Source organism: Haliotis rubra, unplaced genomic scaffold, assembly GCF_003918875.1.
Source record: "Haliotis rubra isolate DU_JTF1 unplaced genomic scaffold, ASM391887v1 Scf265, whole genome shotgun sequence".
Lineage (NCBI taxonomy): Eukaryota > Metazoa > Mollusca > Gastropoda > Lepetellida > Haliotidae > Haliotis > Haliotis rubra.
The window spans coordinates 319,116-342,965 of NW_025766725.1; the positions used below are offsets into that span (position 1 = coordinate 319,116).

A 23,850-nucleotide genomic window follows, 5' to 3' on the forward strand; every position below is an offset into this window, starting at 1 on the left:
ATAAATGCTTGGTGTCATACAAGAATCAAAATTATCTGACTCATAAAATAATAAAAAACAAATAAAAAGATTCAGTAGAAGGGAAAAACTTAAGAAACCATAAGTAATATTTTCCATTATACATATACATGTATATATTTAGCAGCATCCACCATTCGCAAATCACATCACAAAATAAAATAGGAACATATGAGTTGGGTTTGACTCAACATACCAAATTTCATCAAAATTGGAATAAAAAGGCTGAGTAGTTGCCATAGTTGACGGCTATTATGCATCAGAATCCTTTCTTTCAGAGTATTGCCTTGTTTCATTTGAGAATGACACACATAATACTAACACAGTGGTGAAAATCCATGGAGCATGACCACACTGCAGGTCAGGTAGAATAGGGGTTATAGAGCAAGCGTATGCATGTGGGTTACTGTTTGTACTAGGCTGGGTTTGTTTGTTTGTATGTTTACCGCCACACTCAGCAATATTCCAGCCATATGACTGGTCTGTAAATAATCAAGTCTGGACCAGACAATCCAGTAATTGATATCATTAGCAGTTGGGATACAATGACATGTGTCAACCAAGTCAGCGAGCCTGACCTCCTGATCCCATCAGTCGCCTGTTACAACAATAATGGGTTGCTAAAGATCAGTTCACACCCAGATCTTCATGGGTTTGTACTAGTCTGAACTTATATACTGCTAGTCTGTCGTACAGACCCTGAAGCAAATATATCCAAGAAAGCCCACGCAAGTCTACAAAATGTGGCAAGTCCAGATTTCCTGAGCTTCAGGCAGGGCTCCTTTTCATTATATTATATTTTTTTTTACTATGAACTTTTTTCTTTGAATCTTTATTTTCTTTGTAGTGGAGGCCATAGGCCCAGGCTACACTTCAGGATTTCAGAGCGGTACATATGTGCATATATAGTTTAGAAGACAATAAGTTACTAGTAATTTACAAAGTATACAAAAGGAAGTATGATATTATTGGCAAAGAAGTGAATCTCTAAGTTTCATTGCATTGTGTATATAAATAGCTAGGTTTCTTACAGTATATGGATTGCCAGTTGACATGAGCATATTGAACTTATGAATAGTGGGATTCGAATAAAAGTTATGTGGTAAATACAAACATCTCAGATTTTGATAACATTTACATACCAAAATAAAATGTAATTCATTTTCAATAAAGTTATCTTTACATACAAAACATAATCTATTTGATCTGGGTTGATTAATATAGCGACCGGTTTCAATTTGGAGGCGGTGTGAAGAACATCTGAATTTAGCAAGGGCCGATCGGAATTTTGAAATTGATAAGACTTTTATGTAAAAATTCAACATTAAATGAGATTTTAAAACAAGAATAAAGTGAAAATTTAGGACTATTTACAAGCGATGTGTGCCATTCTTGTTCATAACTTGCTCTTAATCTAAAAACAAATTCTGATATGAATTTATCGACATTACATAAATTTTGCTGCTGTTCCCACATAAAGCCAAATCCAAAAGAGTAAAGAATATTCTTAATTTTTGATGGTTTGTTTTACCATTTTTTTTCAGTAAAATATGTTCATTTCAGAGACTAGTTGTTAGTCTAATATACTGCTAACTCACCCAGATACCATGCCACCATTTAACATGGATATCCCACTCAGACACATTATACTGACTCTGAGCCAGCCAGTCCTTGTTCCATCCAATCAATGCCATGCACCAGGCAGGGGAACAACAATTACATTTTTTAAGGTCATTTGGCATGACGCAACCACGATATTGAACCACTAACCTATATCAAGGCAGTCTCAGTTAAATCATAGGAGACAGAAATACTGATTGAACTATGAGAGAGCACAGTTGAAATATATATATGTATGGTGATGTATGCGAGATTCATTCATTGTTCAGTGCCATGTAAAACATTTACCCTTGATATCTTCATTAGTAGACTCTGTATAAACAACACATTTTATGTTCGAACTATACATAAATCCACACTCTGAATAACATGTCAATGCATTTCTATGCCATACAGTGTAACAAAGCAATTACTTGTTCCATAAAGAATATACTTTGCACATGTAAAATGAGTAAGCACTAACCAACACATGTATTGTCAAGTTTTTTATATATAAACCATGATAAAAGTTTGAATGTCCCTGTTCAGGGCTTGAACTCCTCAGTAGATGCAAGCTGTTTCTTCTTGATAGACTGCCACAGCCAGTCAGGGGTCACGACCTTGGCCTTGCTACTACCGGTTCTAATCTGGAATGGAAACCCACAAATGAGAGGTGGGGAACATTATGAGTAATCTGTTGTTTATTTCAGTAGACCACATGTAGACCACATTAGACCAGGGAATGTGTGAGTGGACAGGGTGGATGCCAGGCTAGAAAAAACAGTGGTTGACAGAAAGGGAAGATGTCAATATTTCAGGTTTACAATGATATAGTTTGCAGGCTAAAGTCATTCTACATGTGCTGTAGTTCTGTCACTATATTTCATCATATATCTCTAAGTTTGTATGAATGATGACATAGGCTCTCTTGAAACATTGACTTACCCTTCCTTTAGAAGAGACAATATGTGTAGCTGATCTCTTTCTAGACTCGTCCAAAACTTCCCCGTCAAAACTAAGAACAGTTAAGGTATCCTCAAAAACAACAGAAAAATGCTGGAAATATAATCTGAATGAGGACAAGCATGTTTAAAGTGCATCAAAATATTACATCTGTTTCTCCAATCTTTTCTACTAACTACTGTAATGATAAGATTAATACAAAGGCAGGGTTTTACCTTGACCAACAAAATTAGGGGTCCACAGGACCCCCACCTACTAATTTCAAGGGTCCTTCCAAGAAATACACGGGGTCCTGTAAAGTGATGAAATGATGTAGTAGACTATACTGTAAGGTTTAATGATGACTTTAATTACAAGAACTTTATATTTCAAGTCACAAATTTTCAATAATGAATATTATCGTGTGTCCCAAGGGACACAGTATATGCATTTTCTGCATTCATTCTATACATTTGTGCATATTGGACGCACATTTTTGCGTCACGTAAAACCCTACCAAGGTCATGCACAGAAGAGAGTACACTGAACCTGCCATCATTATAACCATTCTTTTTCACTAGCTTTCGAAAATAAGTCGCTTCTCAACCAGCACCAGGAACAGTGTAGTAAAGGATACTCTATTATATATTGCTTGAGCTCCTTGAACTTGTCTGTGGTTACAGACAGGAATATCTTGCAGTCTGTGAAGATTTTGCACATGGAGGGGCTGGACCTTGCTGTCTTGCACTGAAATACAATGGACATGAGGAATGACTTCTCATCACGTACCAGTCAAGAGGCAAAAGCTTTCTTTGCTGAAACAGAATTGTAACCACTATGACAGTTCCTACAGTCATGCAGGGAAAAGAATCAATGTTTTCAATATTATTGATTTTGCATCTGTAATTTGCAGACATCTGAATATAGGTATACACAGAGACACACACACATGCACACCCACACCAATACATTTTCTTTCTGTTGGCATATGGGCACAAACATCGTTTCACCATTTGTGGCTTTTTTAATTTTTACTGCAAATTTAACAGAAATAGTTTTACATTCAGTGTATGCCTATGTGGGAAATCAAACCTGGGTCTTTGGCATGATGATGGAACGCTCTAACTGCTTGGCTACCCCAGTGCCCCTTTTATATTCAGCCATGAGTTCACTGGTCAGGATCTCTGGTTGAGACAGGAGCAGATCAGACATCAGAGACTAATCAGCCCGCCATGAGAAAGTATGGTCTATTCTACCTGGTTGAATGGATGGTGGCAGTCGGATGAGGAAGTGTTACGCCATGAGAAAGTATGGTCTATTCGACCTGGTTGAATGGATGGTGGCAGTCGGATAGGAACTGTTATGCCATGAGAACATACAGACCATTCATCCCAGATGAGTAGGCATGGCAGCCCAAATCTAAGGAAATTACGACATTCATCACGAGTTTGGCTTTACATTACTTTTAGCAATGTTCCAGCAATATCATGGGGGGACGCCAGAATTTGAGATATGGGCTTCACACATTGTACCCATGTGGGGAATGAAATCCGGGTCTTTGGTGTAACAAGTGGACGCTTTAACCACTAGGCTACCCACTGCCCCAACATTCATCACGAGGGACAAAAAGACCTTGTATTTCCAGAGAGCAAAGACATCATGTATGAGCCATTATCTACTGAATGAAATTTGAAGTATGTGATTACACGTCCATAGTTACATATACCGTTTTATGAGACCATATAGCCATCTTTATCATATCAGTCTGATACCCAGTTTCTGGGTCAGAACTATTACTGGTCGGTGGTCTAGTCACCTTCTTGGATGGAGTTGTCTGCCCTTCATCCCTTGCCTGTCTCTTGACCGGTGTTTTCTTCTTGGAGGCGCCAGCGTCACTGCTGCTTTGCTTTGCGCCATGTTCAGTATTTTTCTTTGTCTTCTCCTTGGGATGAATGAGTAGAAAAGTAAGTAATCAGAAATATGAGCCATAGGACGTGGGATATACAGGACAGTCACAATATGGGAAATCTATAAGATTGACACTATGGGAGACTGACAACATGGGAAGTATGGGAGTCTGACAACATGGGAAGTAGGGGAGACTGACAACATGGGAAGTACAGAAGACTGACAACATGGGAAGTATGGGAGACTGACAACATGGGAAGTATGGGAGACTGACAACATGGGAAGTATGGGAGACTGACAACATGGGATGTATGGGAGACTGACAACATGGGAAGTACAGAAGACTGACAACATGGGAAGTATGGGAGACTGACAACATAGGAAATACAGGAGATTTACAACATGGGAAGAATGGGAGACCGACAACATGGGAAGTATGGGAGGTTGACAACATGGGAAGTATGGGAGTCTGACAACATGGGAAGTAGGGGAGACTGACAACATGGACATATGAGAGACTGACAACATGGGAAGTATGAGAGCGTGACAACATGGGAAATGAGAGACTGACAACATGGGAAGTATGGGAGACTGACAACATGGGAAGTATGGGAGACTGACAACATGGGAAGTATGGGAGACTGACAACATGGTAAATATGGGAGACTGACAACATGGGAAATATGGGAGACTGACAACATGGGAAGTATGGGAGACTGACAACATGGGAAGTATGGGAGACTGACAACATGGGAAGTATGGGAGACTGACAACATGGGAAATATGGGAGACTGACAACATGGGAAGTATGGGAGACTGACAACATGGGATGTATGGGAGACTGACAACATGGGAAGTATGGGAGACTGACAACATGGGAAATACGGGAGACTGACAACATGGAAAATATGGAAATATGGAGACTGACAACATGGGAAATATGGGAGACTGACAACATGGGAAATATGGGAGACTGACAACATGGGAAGTATGAGAGACTGACAACATGGGATGTAGGGGAGACTGACAACATGGGAAATATGGGAGACTGACAACATGGGAAGTATGGGAGACTGACAACATGGGATGTAGGGGAGACTGACAACATGGGAAATATGGAGACTGACAACATGGGAAGTATGGGAGACTGACAACATGGGATGTAGGGGAGACTGACAACATGGGAAATATGGGAGACTGACAACATGGGAAATACGGGAGACTGACAACATGGGAAATACGGGAGACTGACAACATGGGAAATACGGAGACTGACAACATGGGAAATATGGGAGACTGACAACATGGGAAATACGGGAGACTGACAACATGGGAAATACGGGAGACTGACAACATGGGAACATAGGAAATGGGAGACTGACAACATGGGAAGTATGGGAGACTGACAATATGGGAAATATGGGGGACTGACAACATGGGAAATACGGGAGACTGACAACATAGAAAGTATGGGAGGCTGATAACATGGGAAATATGGGAGATTCACAACATGGGAAATATGCAGACTGACAACATGGGAAGTACAGGAGACTGACAACATGGGAAATACGGGAGATTCACAACATGATGATATGTGAAACTAGGGACACTAACAACATGAGAAAATTCTTACCTTCATCTTCTTCTTCATGCCTGGCAGACTGTGTAATGTCTTAGACTGAACCCTGTCCACCACATCTTCCAGGTCTTCAGAGATCTGGAATGCTTCATAAGCATTACGGTCAAGGGCGTCTAATCTGAGATCGAAGAGAAAGATGACAAGAAACTGATCAAACATGACCAAACACTCTTACAACTTTGACCTCAAAACCTAAATCCTGATCCTAATCGTGTTTTAATGTGGTAAATATACAGTATAAAAGTTTGAATTATCACTCATCCCCATTATGACCAACACCCCTGATCCATATGCAACCATATCTTTGTGTTTGAATGGTTGAGGGGGATATAAAAACGAGTTCCGTCCGTCCATCCATGTGTCTGTCACACTTTGTCCGAAGCATATCTTCTAAACTATTCGTGATAGCTTAGCCAAACTTGGTACACATGTCAACCATGATACCTAGATGTGCCTTTTGGGGTTAGACCCAGATATGAATTTTATTTTTTGTGGTTTCCATGGAAACATGACTTAGGCTGTGACTATGAGGATGTCATCTTGTTGCATTTCCATGGCAACAAGTTAGGCTTGACATAATCATAACTAGTAGACATATTCATAAAATGTAATTTTTTGAGTAAAATTGATATTTTATACTTATCCTGACTCATGCTCTTTTGCTTGTCTTCTTCTTCTTGCGAACATAGTGGAACACTTGTATCTCCTTAATTGAAGCTCCCTTCAATGTAAAATCACTAATTGGTACTCACCACGAGTTGCCTCCCTTGCCCTTTTGGCGGGAACAGGTGTCGCCACCCTCTGGCCTCATGCTTCACTCTCTCCTGATTTTGAGCCCAACACTTGAATTTACAGGGAAATCCAAAGTGTTATGTGGGAGGATGGGAGGGCTAACCTCATGAGTCAGGATAAGTATAAAATATCAATTTTACTCAAAAATTACATATTTTTCCTTATCCTGACTCATGCTCTCTTGCTTGTAGAATCCCTACGGAAGCGGAGGTGGGCAAAACAGAATACTTTGGATTTATAGAATTAGTGATTTATATAGATTTAACTGTAATAACTCCCTCACGGAACTTCATAAAGGCATAGACTTAGGATAATTCCTCTATTATAAGCCATAGGTTATAATGCCATACTGGGGTATTTACATTATGATATACTGAGATATTATAAACAACAATATCAAAGCGACTCTGATAGAGAAGCTATACCACTGAACATATATACATACTGCTAGAACTCAGAGAGTTATAAGCTAGATAATGCATGTAACAATTATGCATATTAATCTCGTGAAGACTACGTGTTAACGCTACGAGGGACTGTCAACTGCTGTGCGAGGACCAAGGGACCGAAATGGTGAATGCCTGAGACGTCCTCGGTGGTGATATCTCTCAGGTAGTGATTAGCAAACACCATGTTAGATTTCCAAAAGCATCCTTCCATAATTGTATTCAAAGAACAGTTACCGTGGGTGAGAGTGGAAGCTAAGCCCTGATTTCATGGGGATTTGATGCTGTTGGAGGGTCCAGTCCTGCTGCCTTGTAGGCCGAAGTATGACAGTTCTTATCCATATAGATATGGTGGTACGAGACTTCTGTCTGAGTTGTTGCCGACAAGGAATGAATAATCGTTTGAGAAATCTTAGCCTTGTTTTGGAACGTCGTAAATAGATTTTGAGAGCTCTGACTGGGCATAGAGATAAGTCCAGTGTATCTTGAGATCCGAGAATGGAGGATAATGCAGGGATATGAAATAACCTGTCTGGTTGACCTAGTAGTTGATTTTTTGGCGATGAAATCCCATCTTAATCCCAGGTGTGCTGTGTTTTTGATTGTCATCAAACTGTATCCTCTCATAATCTAGTGCTGAATTTCCGACATCCTGGCTGCTGTGGCTAGAGATAACAGGAAAAGCGTTTTTCTGTGAGAGAAGCTCAAAGTTTGTCGATTCCAGCGGTTCATAAGCCTCACTTGTGAGGTGTTGCAACACTATATTCAGATCCCAAGCTGGAAGTGGAGCTTCCGCTTTGGTCCTCAATCGAAAGCCCGTAGTAAGACCAGTAACTCTGGAGTTCTTGTTAATCTAACACCCGTTCTCATGGTAATGACAGAACTAAGCGGCAAGATATGTTGACAATGTCGAGCCTTTTTAAATGTTTGTTTTTGCGTAAGTAACACAAATAATCTGCCACTTGTGGATGAGTAGCATCTCTTGCTGTAAATCCCTTATTTACTGCGCATTCTCAAAACTGTGCCACTTGTCGTCGCGTACAAGTTACGTGTAGAATAGCGTAAGGCAAGCGTGACCGCTTTTGCCGCCCTGGTAGAATACCCTCTCTTGTTTAAACACATTTTAATACAGTCCATACGTGAAGTTGGAATACTTCTGGGCTTCCGTGCACCTGTTTGGTGTGTGGATGTATTAATAGATTTGAGCTTTAGGTAGCTCTAGTGTTGGTTGACCGATTTCTTGAATTAGAATGGGAAACCACGTTCTGGCCGGCCAGTAGGGCGCGACCAAAGTGAGTTGGAGGCTCTGTGTTTGTCTGATTTTCTGTAACACTTGAGGTATTATTGCTGGCGGCGGAAACGCGTACGCATTGAGGCCTTCCCAGGATATGCTTAGAGCGTCCGTTGCCCATGCTTGTGGGTCTGGGACTGGTGACACGAATGTCCGTAGCTGATTGTTGAAGCGTGTTGCGAATAGATCTACTAGCGGCGCTCCTATTTGCTTGATTATCTGTGCAAATATTTCTGTATTGAGCATCCATTCTGTCGGGTGACGGTTGATGTGGCGAGAGAGAGTCGTCTGCTAGTACATTCTTGGCTCGGGGAATGTGACATGCTCTGACATGTAGGTTTAGATCGTGTATTAGATCGAACAGTTGAAAGCTTAAAGTCAATAGGTTCAGTGATCTTGTTGAACCTTGTTTGTTCACATAGAACGCCACTGTCGAGTTGTCGGTATGAATCATTAAGTCGCATTCTGTAGAATGTTGCTCCAATGAAGTATGGCGTTGATTACAGCTTTCATCTCTAACATGTTTTATATGGAGCTTGCTTTCTTGCTGATTCCATAACCCTGATGCCGTCGGTTGGCGAGATGAGCTCCCCAACCTTGGAGCGTAGCGTCTACATATAGATGGGTTTTGAATTCCTGCTCTTCTAAACAAATACCTTTCGCAAACATTCGACCTCCTGGTCCACCATAGTAGATGAGGTCTGAGACGTTTGGTAGACTGAATGGTTGTAGGTCGTCGAAGATGTGCATTGATGAAGACCTGTAATGGGCGTAACTGTAATCTGCCTGAGACTGTCATGTCTTGGGCTGATGTGAGAGACCCAACACGCTCTGCCATTGTCGTGAGTGGTAGCGGAGAGTAGAAACTATTGGAATGGTCTGTTGGATCTTGAGCCAACGGTCTTCTAATCTGACGATCACGGTTGTGATTAAGTGATAAATCCGAATGCCTAGGAACTGCAGATCTTGCGATGGTACTAGGTCCGACTTGGAGTAAGTTTACTAACCATCCTAGCTGTGTTAGTAGCTTTATGATGTAGTTTAACTGTAGTTTGAGATGCTGTGGATCTTGATCTACTTGTATCCCGTCGTCGAGGTAGAACGCACTGCGTAGCCCTAGGCGCATGTAGATAGGTGACAATAGGTTTCGTTATCCTCATTGAATAGCCAGGGGCTGATGATATGCGAATGGGAGTACTTTCCATTGGTAATGTAGCCCGTCTAGTGTAAATCTTAGATATTTCCTGGATTAGGGATGTATCGGGATATGTAGATAAGCGTCTTGCAGATCTATACTGGCCATGTAATCCATGGGGCTGAATCAACTGCTGTAACTGAGGAAGGTGTATCATGCGAAACTTTGGTGGTTTTGTAGATAATTCCTGTTGAAAAAGCTCATGTTGTAAATGAGTCTGTATTTCTCCTGGAGTTTTTCTTGGGTACTAGGAAAACTGGGGAGTAGAAGCCTGGTTCGATGTCTACTTGATCTAGTACTTCTATGGCCTGCTTGGTTATGAGTGATGTAACCGCCTCTCTTAACTTTGGTAGTTGTTGTGCCTGTAAGTCGAACTTGTAAGGGTTGACTGTCAGCGAGGCGTGGCCTGTAGTGGGATACTGAAATCCGTGTTGAAGAATGTTGGAGACATAAGGGTCTTTTAACATTCCCCAGTTCTCCCAGTGTAGTTGGAAAGCTCCACCCACTTTGCACTTGGCAGTTGTACTGGAACGGCTGGGGTGGAAGACTCCAGTCGTTCCGAACCTGTCTTTCAGCGTTTATAGTTGCGGGAACCTCTGGGTGTCCTGCCTCTTCCTGACCCTCCTCTATAGTTGCCATATGGGCGGCCGAAAGAATCTTTCCCCTGGCTGGCTATCTTCCTATCCCGTGCTTTCTGTAGTCCGAGAACTTAGATCTCCTGAGTATCTTTGTGAAGTCTGCCTGATGACGCTAAGCGTGTCCATCGACTTGATCATAAGGACTTCTCTGGAGTCCTTAGTGACTTCCTTGGAGACTTTGTCTATTCCTCCGTCCAAAGATGTTTGGGGATGACCATGGGGCTGTATAGAGTGGAGCTGTAAAGTTCTCACCCCAGCTGCAGGAAGCGAGGAGGCCTTGAATCAACGACGAGCTAAGGTCAGTGCTGCTGAGACAGATGTGAGATGATCTGTAAGGAACTGCTGGTCCTTCTTTTGCATCAGTGGGGCCGAGTAGATCATCCTATCATCTTCAGAGGTCGATACTTAAATCTGGTGATAAGTGTCTCATTGATGGATTCTAGATCTATTTAGGCCAAAGAACATGCGCGTCTGCGTCATGTTTTCTATCTGCACCAGCTTCATGCATCGTCAATCTTGTAGTTCTTGTTCTTAACATCGCTGATCAGCTTGTAGTTTTCATCGATGTCTTGTGCCTTCAGGAAGGGTCCATGTTGTAGCGTGGAGAACTTCTTAGCGTGAAAGTTCGGCAGATGTGGAGTCTGCACTTTCGTAGCTTTAATGAAGGCTGTATCTAGATTATGTGGCACCGCAGCAATCGGTCGTCCGGAGGTAAGGTGATGGCGTCTGCATCGTCTTCCTTCATCAGGAATGCTCCGCGCTGAGTTGCCACTCTTGAACGGTGAAGATAAATCTGGGTTGTTTACCATCCAATATCTTATCTCAGCGTCTGAGAAGATGATGCCTCCATCATCTTCTGTACCAGCATCGGAGATGAGAGGTTGATGCTCTTCTGATGGTGACCTCTGGGCTGCTATCTCTATGTCGGGTGACACTCGGGAGACCTGAGTGTAGACCTGTGTGCCGACTTGTGTGATGACCTGCGAGGTGATGCGTGGAGATCGGGCGTGGTGAAGCGGCGTGGAGATCGTCTAGGTGATCTCGTCTATGGGAAGACCTAGATCTGCGAGGAGAATGTTGGCGGCCGTGAAGCTCTTGAATAGTCCCTCGGCGTCCTTCTGGGCGATGGCGATCTGTGTGGACGCCTTCGTGCAGCTTCCTCTGCGTCCGACCTGAGAGCGGCGCCTTGACTTCCGTGGCGGTTTCCGTGACATCTGGTGGTCTGAGTCTGCATCTGAGGGACGAGAGGCCGAGGATGATGGCGATCTCTCCGTCTTCGAAGGCCTTAGCGGCGACTGTACATCTCGTCCTTCGTTGAGGTGGTCTGTGACTTCCTTTCGAAGGCTGCCGTCGTGGCTGCTTCACGCTGACTGGGGGTGCCTCTGGGGTATGCTCGTCTCGTTGCTTTCGGGCCCTGGGCTGGCTGCTTCCCCGACTGTAGTGGCCTCCATCATGGTCATGATCTGCCGCAGCAGCTTCGTCTGGGATGGTCTGCGACGAAGTAGTCGGTGCCCTCTCTCGCGATGACAGCTGCTGACCCCTCAGGAAGTCGTCTGACATCAGTGTAGAGGCATCAGGCTGCATGGCGATCTCTGCTGATGTCACTGTAGCTGTTACGGTCGCTTCTTGTGGCGTGACGTCAGGGATGATGATCGGCTGATCATCGTAGAGGCCCAGTTCGGCGCTGGAACAATCTCGGCTGAGAAAGTTCTTGAGCGACCCGTGGACTTCCCCTTAGATGTCGGCGCTGCCCTGAAAGTCGAAGTCTGCGTTAGGAAGGCGTCGTGGCCCTCTTGGACTTTATCTGCGATGGCCAGGGACGTCTGGGAGAGCAGGGCAGCTTCTTAGTGTTGGCGGACTGCATCCCACGCCCATCTTCCGCGGAGTCTCTTGGCGAAAACACCAGGCGGGAGGGTCTCTATCGACAGCAGCTGACTGGAAGGGGAATCCGATGTATCGGCCATGTCTAACCCTTGTTTGGCGTGACCTATTCTGCGGTGCGCCTCACGACGCAAAGATATTTATGAAAAGCAGAATTGGATAGATTAATGCAGTAACTGCAACGTGTATCAAACGCACAAGGCGTAGCACAACTAGGGCATAATACATGCGGGTCAGCAATTGAAAACGTAAATTGCAAATAGTACAGATTTTCATCAACGTAAATACTAGCTGAACAATCCTCGAACTCACGTGAATAAACAGTAGAAAATACGATTAAATATCAATGCAAATTAATGAAGGATACTAGCTATACCTCTATAGTAACCTATAAGAGGTAATAAACTAAGAAAAAACCAAAGGATATAGTGTGTAAGGAGACACAGGCGCTCTCACATCCTGCTCACTGGGCGAAGAAGGAGAGAGTGAAGCATGAGGCCAGAGGGTGGCGACACCTGTTCCCGCCAAAAGGGCAAGGGAGGCAACTCGTGGTGAGTACCAATTAGTGATTTTACATTGAAGGGAGCTTCAATTAAGGAGATACAAGTGTTCCACTATGTTCGCAAGAAGAAGAAGACAAGCAAAAGAGCATGAGTCAGGATAAGGAAAAATGAGTATTTTGCCGTTGAAGGTATATTGATGACTTTGTCTTCTTGCTATTGTTGGCAAGAATTCTCACACAGGTCCTCAGATATTGCCTAGTTTTCCTGGTCTACACACAACACAGATTCACAAATTTCATGGAAGAACTTGTTGATTCCTTGTACAACTCCTAATACTATAAGTTCATCTGAGCCATTCTCTCAATATACAGAGAAAACCTCTCAAGTCAATGGTGGGGCCCAGAATCGTGCACTTCTCACTTTCCAAGTGACAAAATACTTCTCATGGCAATTTTGGCTCCTCCCCCCCGGAATAATGTCCTACGTCATACAAAAATGACTCATGTCCCATCTGAATAATTAGTTACTTTCATTAGTCCCTTTCCAAGACTTTACTTGGTACCATCAAATTCTTCCAATACAAATGACTTCATTGAAGTAGCTTTAAGCCATCCATCAACCAAACATTGAGATATCTAACAAATATCTGACTAAAGTACTGTCGGAAATAGGAAAAAACTATTTTTGGCTGTTACTCTGTATCCCTAAAATGTACACAACTGCAAGTAGCATATGTTGAAATAACCCACATTGGCCACATTGGCCTAACGGACGTTCAGTGGGATGTGTAATAGGATATCCAGAAATGCATGTTTACTCGTAAAATCGGACAAAACTTAGAAAAAATATGAATAGCTGCTGAAAACAATAGATGGCAATTAGATCGCTCAGCCAGGTATGAAGACGGACCGTCGACTCACCTGGCATGAAATGCATGTGCTTCCTACAGGCACAAGGGGTCATCTCAAAGATATTTTATGCTTTTTTTCATGTCTATTGAATATGTCTCATCTATTGATTATCATCATTCGTGTCTTTCATAAAGTTCATGTTGAGATGTGTAAAACAATATGATACCCATTGAAAGCTTAAATCGACTATCGTATTAAATGTCTCAAAATATATTGGAGGCCACTGGACCACCCCAAGATCGACAGGACTGGATATTATTTGTTAATTGTTAACACATGCCGTTTACTGCCCCCAGGTTAACTCCTCTCAAGGATCGTCTTATCTTAGCTGATATCTCCAGGGGCGGATACAGCTTTTTGAGAAAGGGATGTGCACAGTATTGAGAAAGGGGTGTGGGTGTGCGGTGGTGGTGCACACTCCATTTTCACGAGCGTTTCAATGGTCATTTATGGGAAAGCCTGCAAACACACACCACACACACCCACCTTGGATCCACCTATGACGTCTATCCCCCGGTACGACCCCAACCACCCTCTGCGACACTCATCCTGGTTTTGCTTTCGAGACAACCCCTCCTACCTGTTTCTTTTTATAGTGATAGTGAGGCTCCATGGTATACGTAGCTACATCCTTACTATTTTCAGCATTAAAGTTAGTATTTTTTACGTCAGCTATCGTTTATAATGAAGCTTAGTTTCAAAATGGGCATTTATAAAGAGTCCTTTGAAATACAATATCATCACACACTAATTTGCATAAAGCCATGGTCTGTTCTAAATAAGTCGCTTTGGACGCACAGCTCATTTCTGCACTAATCTCTCCTCAGTAAAGTCCTTTGTTTACGTTTCCTATGTCCCTACCACAGAGACTGTAGTTAGGCCGAACTTAGTTTAACAGATATTTCACACGTTCACATATTAACTTCATAAATAGTAGATATAAATGGTCTTTTTCTATTTCCGACAGTACTTTAATACTTCAGACTGGTAGGCACCAGAAGATACTTAATCAAGACATTTTAGATCTTCTGTGTGGCCCTTTATTGACAAACTGACCATCTTTATTCAGAATGTCCATCCAATTAATTCTGTAAAATCATAAGATATAACCTTTCCTCCTCACTTATGTCAATTCAGAGAATTTGTTATTCTCCACGAAAAGTTAATCAATAAGAATTTGGTTACTCTAGTCAATGCACTTTCGCAGTGCGTTGACCTTTCTTAACTTGACTTCACATTTTCCTTAAATATTTATAAAATGTATTTTAAGTTTTCAATTCTAAATATCCCAGTTATATATGGCCAATAAAGGAAGATTTTACCTACATAGTTTTTGCCTCTGCGTTTATGCCTATGTTGTTTTTGATGAGGCGGACCACCATCATCAGATCATTGCTGGTGCATCTGAAACAAACAAGCCCACCATATGACTAACTATAGAGTTAACGAATGTTGTTGCGTGTCTGATGTAAATATTGCATCAGAATCTTAGAGTTACGTCATAAACACGGTATCATAGACTGTTTTTAAACACAAATCTGGATGACAAGCAGAGTTAACCTATTCTGCCTTGGATGTATATGGATTTATGCTACAGCTAAAAACACCTGTTAACAAGTTTCTTCAGTATTGTGAGTAGTTCAGAAGCAGGAGTCAAGACATTCAGGAAGCCGCGCATCTGAAACAAAAGACGTATATAAAGAATACTTCACGAGGTCTCATTACATACGAATTATACGAAACTTGTGTCCTTCCTATGGTATCTGACCGAGCGAAAGCCAGGTCAGATACCATAGGAAGGTCATGAGTTTCGTATAATTCGTATTCGCCTTGGTAACCGACGTCACGATGCATGTCAGTTGTCATCGGCTCGTACAGCCTCCTACAGTAAACTATTCGGTAGCACCCTGTTTCTTGGTTTGCAGTTGCTTCATTCGGGCTAACATCACTGGTGGAAACATTGCGTTTATGTTTTTCGACGGATTTAATGTCTCAGTTCGACTCGACACGGCAACATTCGCAATATTTACATTCCCGCAATGCATTTAAGTTGTAGAATGAATGAGTTCACGTGTTTGTTATCAATGAAAGAAAAGTTACGTCAGAATGTGACCTTATTGAGAGGTCATCGGTTATCACATGTTTCGGTTATCATGTCGTTACGACACAGGTCAACATGATACGACACTCGTGTGACATATGAGATTAGTATGCAACTACCCATACATTGACCACATGGGTAATAAAGAATCATATCAAGCTGAATATTAAGCATACCAAATGTTTTGGGTGTCCGTGTTGTAGCCGTTGTAGACATTGTAGCCAGTCTTCTAGCTACTGACAACTCTCATTGCCTGAATTATTATTTTTTTAACCTTCGTCAAGACATGGAGATGTGGTATACTGGGTAACCAAGGATGGTGAGTGGCTGAAGGAACGTTAGAGGGGATAAAATGGTAATATGATTGGGTTGTATGATCCATAGGGAGTTGTGAAACATATCTGAGTGCCCGCTGACAAATCTGATGTGGTAAGAAAATAACATTTGAGGTTGAATATCCATATTCATCTTACAACATGGACTGAGTATCCACATTCAACCTGCTATTACAACATGGGCTGAGTATCCACATTCAACGAGTATCCATATTCATCTTACAACATGGACTGAGTATCCACATTCAACCTGCTATTACAACATGGACTGAGTATCCACATTCAACCTGCTATTACAACATGGACTGAGTATCCACATTCAACCTGCTATTACAACATGGACTGAGTATCCACATTCAACCTGCTATTACAACATGGACTGAGTATCCACATTCAACCTGCTATTACAACATGGACTACAGTATCCACATTCAACCTGCTATTACAACATGGACTGAGTATCCACATTCAACCTATCCAAGTATCCACATTCAACCTGCTATTACAACATGGACTGAGTATCCACATTCAACCTGCTATTACAACATGGACTGAGTATCCACATTCAACCTGCTATTACAACATGGACTGAGTATCCACATTCAACCTGCTATTACAACATGGACTGAGTATCCACATTCAACCTGCTATTACAACATGGACTGAGTATCCACATTCAACCTGCTATTACAACATGGACTGAGTATCCACATTCAACCTGCTATTACAACATGGACTGAGTATCCACATTCAACCTGCTATTACAACATGGGAATGAGTATCCACATTCAATATTACAACCTGAGTATCCACATTCAACCTGCTATTACAACATGGACTGAGTATCCACATTCAACCTGCTATTACAACATGGACTGAGTATCCACATTCAACCTGCTATTACAACATGGACTGAGTATCCATATTCACCTGCTATTACAACATGGACTGAGTATCACATTCAACCTGCTATTACAACATGGACTGAGCTATTACAACATGGACTGAGTATCCACATTCAACCTGCTATTACAACATGAACTGAGTATCCACATTCAACCTGCTATTACAACATGGACTGAGTATCCACATTCAAGTATCCACATTCAACCTCTATTGCTCAACCTGCTATTACAACATGGACTGAGTATCCATATTCAACCTGCTATTACAACATGGACTGAGTATCCATATTCAACCTGCTATTACAACATGGACTAAGTATCCACATTCAACCTGCTATTACAACATGGACTGAGTATCCACATTCAACCTGCTATTACAACATGGACTGAGTATCCACATTCAACCTGCTATTACAACATGGACTGAGTATCCACATTCAACCTGCTATTACAACATGGACTGAGTATCCACATTCAACCTGCTATTACAACATGGACTGAGTATCCACATTCAACCTGCTATTACAACATGGACTGAGTATCCACATTCAACCTGCTAACATAGGTTGACTGACTGATTGACTGAGTTTGGTTTTATACCGCTTTTAGCAATATTCCAGCAACATCACGGCGGGGGACACCAGAAATGGGCTTCACACAATGTTCCCATGTGGGGATTCGAACCCGGGTCTTCGGCGTGACGAGCCAACGCTTTAACCACTAGGCTACCCCACCGCCCAACATAGGATGAATATCCATATTGATGAGTCATAACCAGCAGATGTATGAAATGCATAGATATTTTCACTCACCTCTCGTAAGGACAGAGTACTCTCCTCCGGGGGCATCACAGTTTTGCTTTTCTCAAAACACACCCTGATTATTTCCCACACCTCAGTCTGTACAAACACACAATGACCATAGTGAGTTACCTGTATATTACAGATGGTGTCATTCAAACATATGAACACACACACACACACAACACACCATAGTGAGTTACCTGTATATTACACATGGTGTCGTTCAAACATATGATCACACACACACACTATAGTGAGTTACCTGTATATTACACATGGTGTCATTCAAACATATGAACACACACACACACCATAGTGAATTACCTGTATATTACACATGGTGTCATTCAAACATATGAACACACACACACACCATAGTGAGTTACCTGTATATTACACATTGTGTCATTCAAACATATGAACACACACACACACAACACACACACACAACACACCATAGTGAGTTACCTGTATATTACACATGGTGTCATTCAAACATGAGGTATTACAAAGAATAGTGAATTATTTTCAACTCTTGTAAACATCTGTATTTATCCAGCAGGATATTCATTTGATATAATTGTTATCTTACCCTAGCTAGCCCTTTCTGTCCACCTGTACAGAACATTTATACACATACCTGCGCTAAATCCTCCTCCATTGCTTTTTGACTTGTACCAAATATCTGAAGACAAATATATTTGTAAACATGACACTTTTTCAGCTTCACTAACATTACAATTTATTTTCTTTTATTCTTCATTTAACTCATCTCAACATCATAAATGTATTATTCTTTAAATATGTAAATATAAAAATTATCACATCTGTGGTTAAAAACGTGTGATGGGGTAGCCAACCTGTGAAAATCTGGGTTTAACCTGAAATGAGTCAGATAAACTCTACTGCAATGAGTGAGTGAGTGACTGAGTTGGGTGTAATGATGCTTTTAACAGTGTAAGAGATATCACAGCATTTCTACATATTAATGATCGAGGAAAGCCCACATGGTTTGGTCACACTTAGGTATTATCCAAAAGCATGGGTATGGCACTGATAAACCTTGAAGCAAACTCAGGGAGAAGCGGATTCAAACCCACAATCATGGGTTCCTGGCAAGTGCAAGGTATGTAACTCTAACCAGCAAACTGTGACACTTACGACTGTGCTACCCATGAACCATTTTGCATGTAATGTTCTTCCTCTTAAACGATCTACTAACCTGGCTGAATAGGTTGACAAGGACTTTGTCATTTAGGCTATTCCATGTATTCCCAATGCCAGTCAGCAAGAACTTCATCAACATGTAGACATCACCCTTGAAGCCAGCTGCAAGTGACAGGAGTGAGTGAGGAGTATGAAATATGTATCAGGACACAGACACATTTGTGTTTAGATTTTCTCTTCAAGTTGAAAATGAAATCAGCCAATGTTGCATGTTACATCACATACCTTAAGAGTGATGACACCAATATTGTAAGGCATAGTTTAAAGCATGACATATGCCTACAGGTGATGTGAGTGAGTGGGTGGGATTGGAGGAGTGAGTGAATTATACACTGCTTTAGGCAACTTACTACCACTGGTCCCCTTCTTGAGGTAGGCGGACATAAGAGCAGTCTTGCCAGTGGGTGAGTGAGTGAGTTATACACTGCTTTAGGCAACTTTCTACCACTGGTCCCCTTCTTGAGGTAGTTGGACACATGAGCAGTCTTGCCAGTGGGTGAGTGAGTGAGTAAATGAGTGAGTTATACACCGCTTTAAGCAACTTACAGCCACTGGTCCCCTTCTTGAGGTAATCGGACACAAGAGCAGTCTTGCCAGTGTCGCTGTCTTCCTCAGATATCTTGGTACAAAGACAGCGGAACTGATGGAGAGAGTTGTCCTCCCTCTTTATATTAGCATCTGCAAATTTAAGTGGAGCATGTTAACATCTGGGTGTTTCAGACTTTAACCATGCTATGGATTCATTATTTCTCTGTAATTTGTTATAATAACCTACAGTTGCATCAGATTTAATTAGTACCATATATTTTCAGAATGACCAGCGAATTCATGCATCAGCATCTAGCACAACAGATTAGCGTGACATCATCAGAATGGTTCCCTTTTCATTTGTATTTTCCCTATCTTTTCTACTTGCAGATGAGTGAGGTGTTAGACAACAAATAAGAAGCATTTCACTCATATACAGTAATTCTGTACTTTTGGGCCCCCTACACTTGCACACCCTGGCTTTCAATCATCTCCTCTTCAAATGCTTTGTACAAACAGTTGAAGCTTGCGTATCCAAACACTTGTGTTCTCCCACATTTTGTCTTGATAAACATAGTTCTGGATATCTGAATTACCAAACTTACCCAGATTGTACAGAAGCAAAAATAGCCTCTGTAGAACCCATGATTGTCACAGTTTGCTGGTTAAAGTTACATATAATACACTTGCAAGGAACCCATGATTGTGGGTTTGAATCCCGCTTCTCGCTGATTATGTTTCAAGGTTTTATCAGCACCATACACCCCCCACCCCCCAATTTAAATTCATAACCATAACTTTTTTACAATTTTGTGTACAAGATTGCTGATCCCCCTACCTCCCCAGAACACAATGGGTGACACACCACCCCCACCACCCCTTTTTAAAATCATCATCACCCCCTAGCCATAAATTATGAGGTGTCCCTAAAGGAGACATAAACCAGCTGTATTTCCATTTAGATGTTTCCCAGTCAGGTTAACTGACTGTTTCCAATTTGCAACTCACTCTCACTATAACTTTCACTTTCAAATGAAATTAAGATGTATCAATGCTACATATCAAACCTCTAAATTGAAAATGCAGATGGTTCAAGACATTATTGTAAGACATGCCATGAACTGTGTGATATACTACAGTACTCACCACTGATGAGTTTCAGAAGGTTCTTCTTCTCGTCCTTTTTTAGCTCATCAAACCCAAACATGTCATCAGGAGACTTGATCTTTTTTGCATTGCCTGTTTCCTTCTCAAACATCTTAAACATGCAGGCAACATGGTGATATAGAGTTATATCACCCCACCCCTCATCGTCCACATCACGTGGGTTGGGGACCCTTTTACCAATTCTCAACATGTCCTTTTGAATAAACTTGTTGCAGTTTCTACAGATTGACCTACCCGATGTTGCACGGCTAAGATAGAAGATGATTTCAGTCATTATGAAGTCAGTACATAAATACTGAAACTGTACTGAGGTACAATGAGATAGGAGTGTGTGTGGGTGCTGCTAAGCAATGGTTTTATTGCTGCGGAATGTAAAATTGCCAAAAGATGCCTGTACAGAGACCAAGTAACATGGGAGGATTCTACTGTGAAGGTTGAGGAAACTGATCATGGATTGTCTTCTGATCATTCACTCAGTCTTCATCTGAAAAATATGAAAAAAGAGAAACTGATATTTGCTGGATATTTTGTCCTATGTAAACATTTGGGAGGATGGGTGGCACAGTGGTATAAGGTGCAGCTATACACAGTGTCAACTGTTGAGGCCAGAAACCTATGATCATGGGTTCAAATCCCTGTTCATTCCACTCGTTTCCAGGTCTGTCAGCACCATACCATGTTCACTACTCTGGGCTTTCATTATTTACGAGAAACTAATTTCAATTTGAGCTGCATGTGTCCTTTGAGATTGACTCCACAAGATGTTGTTGTCTTTGTAACAGTTTACAACCTGGGAGGGGCGGTGGGGTAGCCTGGAGGTTAAAACATCACGCTGAAGACCTGGGTTCGATTCCCCACATGGGTATAATGTGTGAAGCCCATTTCTGATATTGCTGGAATATTGCTAAAAGCGGCGTAAAACTAAACTCACTCACTACAACCCGGGAAACAGTTCACAGAAAGGCTACAGTTACCTTTATTGCTAAACCCAGCACACAGTTGACTTCATGCAAATGAATCACATACATGGCTCGACTGATGCTCATGATGTTGATCACTGGGTTATGTGGTCCAGACTTGATTATTTACAGACCACCACCATATAAGCTGGAATACTACTGAGTGAGGCGTAAACCTAAACTCACTCACATACATGACCTAAGTAAGCAGCAGTTTCTAAATGAGTGTAAATACATTACAGAAGAGTGAGTGAGTATGGTGCTACGCCGCTTTTAGCAATATTCCATCGATATCACTGCGGGGACATCGGAAATGGGCTTCACACATTTTACCCTAGTCTTTAGCGTGACAAGAGAAGGCTTTAATCTTTAGGCTGAACTATGGCTGAATACTGATCAGGGGTGGATTCAGCTTTTTGAGAAAGGGGGTGCACTCTTGAGAAGGGGGTGTGGGTGGGTGGGTGTGTGTGTGCGTGCATGCATGTGCGCAACACACCCACCCACCCTGGATCCGCCCATGCTGATATCCTTGATCATGTTGATAGCCTTAAACTAAAGGCACAATGTCACCCATTTTTGACAATATTTCGGCTTATATTATATATATTGGGGAAGAGCACTCACTTTAATATACTTTTGATGTAACAGAAGACTTAATATCCCTTACGACTTGCCTGGTATTGATAGTTTAAACTTCAAGGCGTACAGCTTCCAAACAGAGAACACTTGCCATATATGGAATGTAAACAATTGCTCCATATATCGAAAACTGTCGAACGCAGTGTTGTCGGTGTTTGCCGAACTGGTTTCAGTCACAAGTTAAGACTCCAAGGGACATACTTTATGGGGTTTGCTTGAAATAATGTTCGGGAGCGAGAGTCAATTTAAGGCAATGTTGCATCAATTCATTCAAACTTTTGATACATGGACCCCATGAGGATTTTTGCAGGAATTTAGGTTGCTTTGTATCGAGCGATTCGAGGATACTTTAAGAAAACGCAACAGAAATATTATATATTTCGATACCTATCAATCCAGAAATGATTTACGTGTCCATTTATGCACCTGTCATGTGCTTGTTCTAAGTGTTATGTTGCAAATTACATTGTACTCAACATTTCCATAATGTTGTTATTCGCGGCCTGAACTTGTTTACATACTCTGCGCATGCGCCATGAACCTGTTCAGGTAAAGGCTCCTAAAGCCTTTGGGTACATGAGCTTTTGATTCAAGTGTGTCCTCCGTGGTGCAAGTTTGGGATTTATCCGGTGATTAACTTGTCAGTGTCCTTATTTGGACTGCAGCATCAATAAATTATACACAGAGAAGCACTTGATAAACGTGGCTGCTCTGGACGCTCCGACTGTATTTCACAGGTAGATGTAGGTCGTCATTGCATACCTGACAGTGCACGAGATCTATTACAGGTGACAGGTTCAATGATGCAAAGACTGTCACTGTATCACAATGCAGGCATCGCCATTCCACGTATGCAGGCTATCGCTGAGAATATTGCATTAAGCCAATCTTCTACTGATCAAGATCCAGTCAATCGTTCGCCTGCTACGGATATGATCACATGGACCAACCAAAACGCTCTATTTACTTCCGCGTTTCAACATGACCACACCTTCCTTCATATACCTACAACCGCACCCTTCATTGGCTATTTAATACGACCCTGCACAAGAACAATGAAATCGATAGACATTTAATATCTAGAGATATTTAACATGTTTTTTAAATTTTATTAGAAACCCCATATTTTAATTTGTATTATAATTAGCATACTTCGTTGAAAGATCAAAGTCGCCTACTGTGCTGCCTTTTTTTAGTTACGTCATAAACTGCGGGTATGTTTACGCTGTTCCAAGTACCACCTGCGAATAACGCTATCGGGTGGTCAGGCTCACGGACAAGTTGTATCGATTGATGCTCATGATATCAATCACTGAATTGTCTGGTCCAAACTCAACTATTTAGAGACGGTCGTCAATTAGCTGGAATGTTGCTCAGTGCGGTGTTGAACCAATAAACAAACATTTTTAGCAACACACTGCAG

General features: G+C 41.7%; 1 protein-coding gene and 1 long non-coding RNA gene across 4 annotated transcripts; both read right to left on the reverse strand.

Moving 5' to 3' along the window:
• Window positions 1-1,746: 1,746 nt before the first annotated feature.
• LOC124280327 (DNA ligase 3-like) lies at window positions 1,747-23,363 on the reverse strand. Of its 3 annotated transcripts, none has more exons than XM_046716227.1 (13): window positions 23,190-23,363; window positions 20,809-21,313; window positions 19,681-19,812; window positions 19,130-19,236; window positions 18,548-18,592; window positions 17,917-18,003; window positions 15,371-15,441; window positions 15,090-15,167; window positions 6,101-6,224; window positions 4,376-4,501; window positions 3,197-3,306; window positions 2,563-2,632; window positions 1,747-2,264 (listed from the first exon to the last, which is right to left on the reverse strand). In XM_046716227.1, exons 2-13 carry the CDS (start codon window positions 21,101-21,103, stop codon window positions 2,163-2,165), a joined length of 1,347 nt encoding a protein of 448 aa, XP_046572183.1. In that variant the 5' UTR covers window positions 21,104-21,313; window positions 23,190-23,363; the 3' UTR covers window positions 1,747-2,162. The 3 variants fall into 3 exon arrangements, with proteins under 3 accessions (XP_046572183.1, XP_046572184.1, XP_046572185.1); XM_046716228.1 differs by having other exon boundaries at window positions 23,066-23,363; XM_046716229.1 differs by lacking the exon at window positions 17,917-18,003.
• On the reverse strand, window positions 15,773-17,118 carry LOC124280331. Its single transcript, XR_006899654.1, has 4 exons — window positions 17,020-17,118; window positions 16,696-16,954; window positions 16,450-16,597; window positions 15,773-16,364 (listed from the first exon to the last, which is right to left on the reverse strand). It is a non-coding gene; the product is annotated as an uncharacterized LOC124280331 (long non-coding RNA).
• Window positions 23,364-23,850: the final 487 nt, after the last annotated feature.

Excerpts from the sequence above, each read along its gene's own strand:
- LOC124280327 (XM_046716227.1), bottom strand. The coding sequence starts at position 21,103 with ATGACTGAAATCATCTTCTATCTTAGCCGTGCAACATCGGGTAGGTCA. Across the intron at positions 19,813-20,808 it reads CCTTCTGAAACTCATCAGTG|ATGCTAATATAAAGAGGGAG; the intron begins GTGAGTACTGTA and ends TTAAATTTGCAG. Across the intron at positions 18,593-19,129 it reads TTGTCAACCTATTCAGCCAG|ATATTTGGTACAAGTCAAAA; the intron begins GTTAGTAGATCG and ends ATTTGTCTTCAG.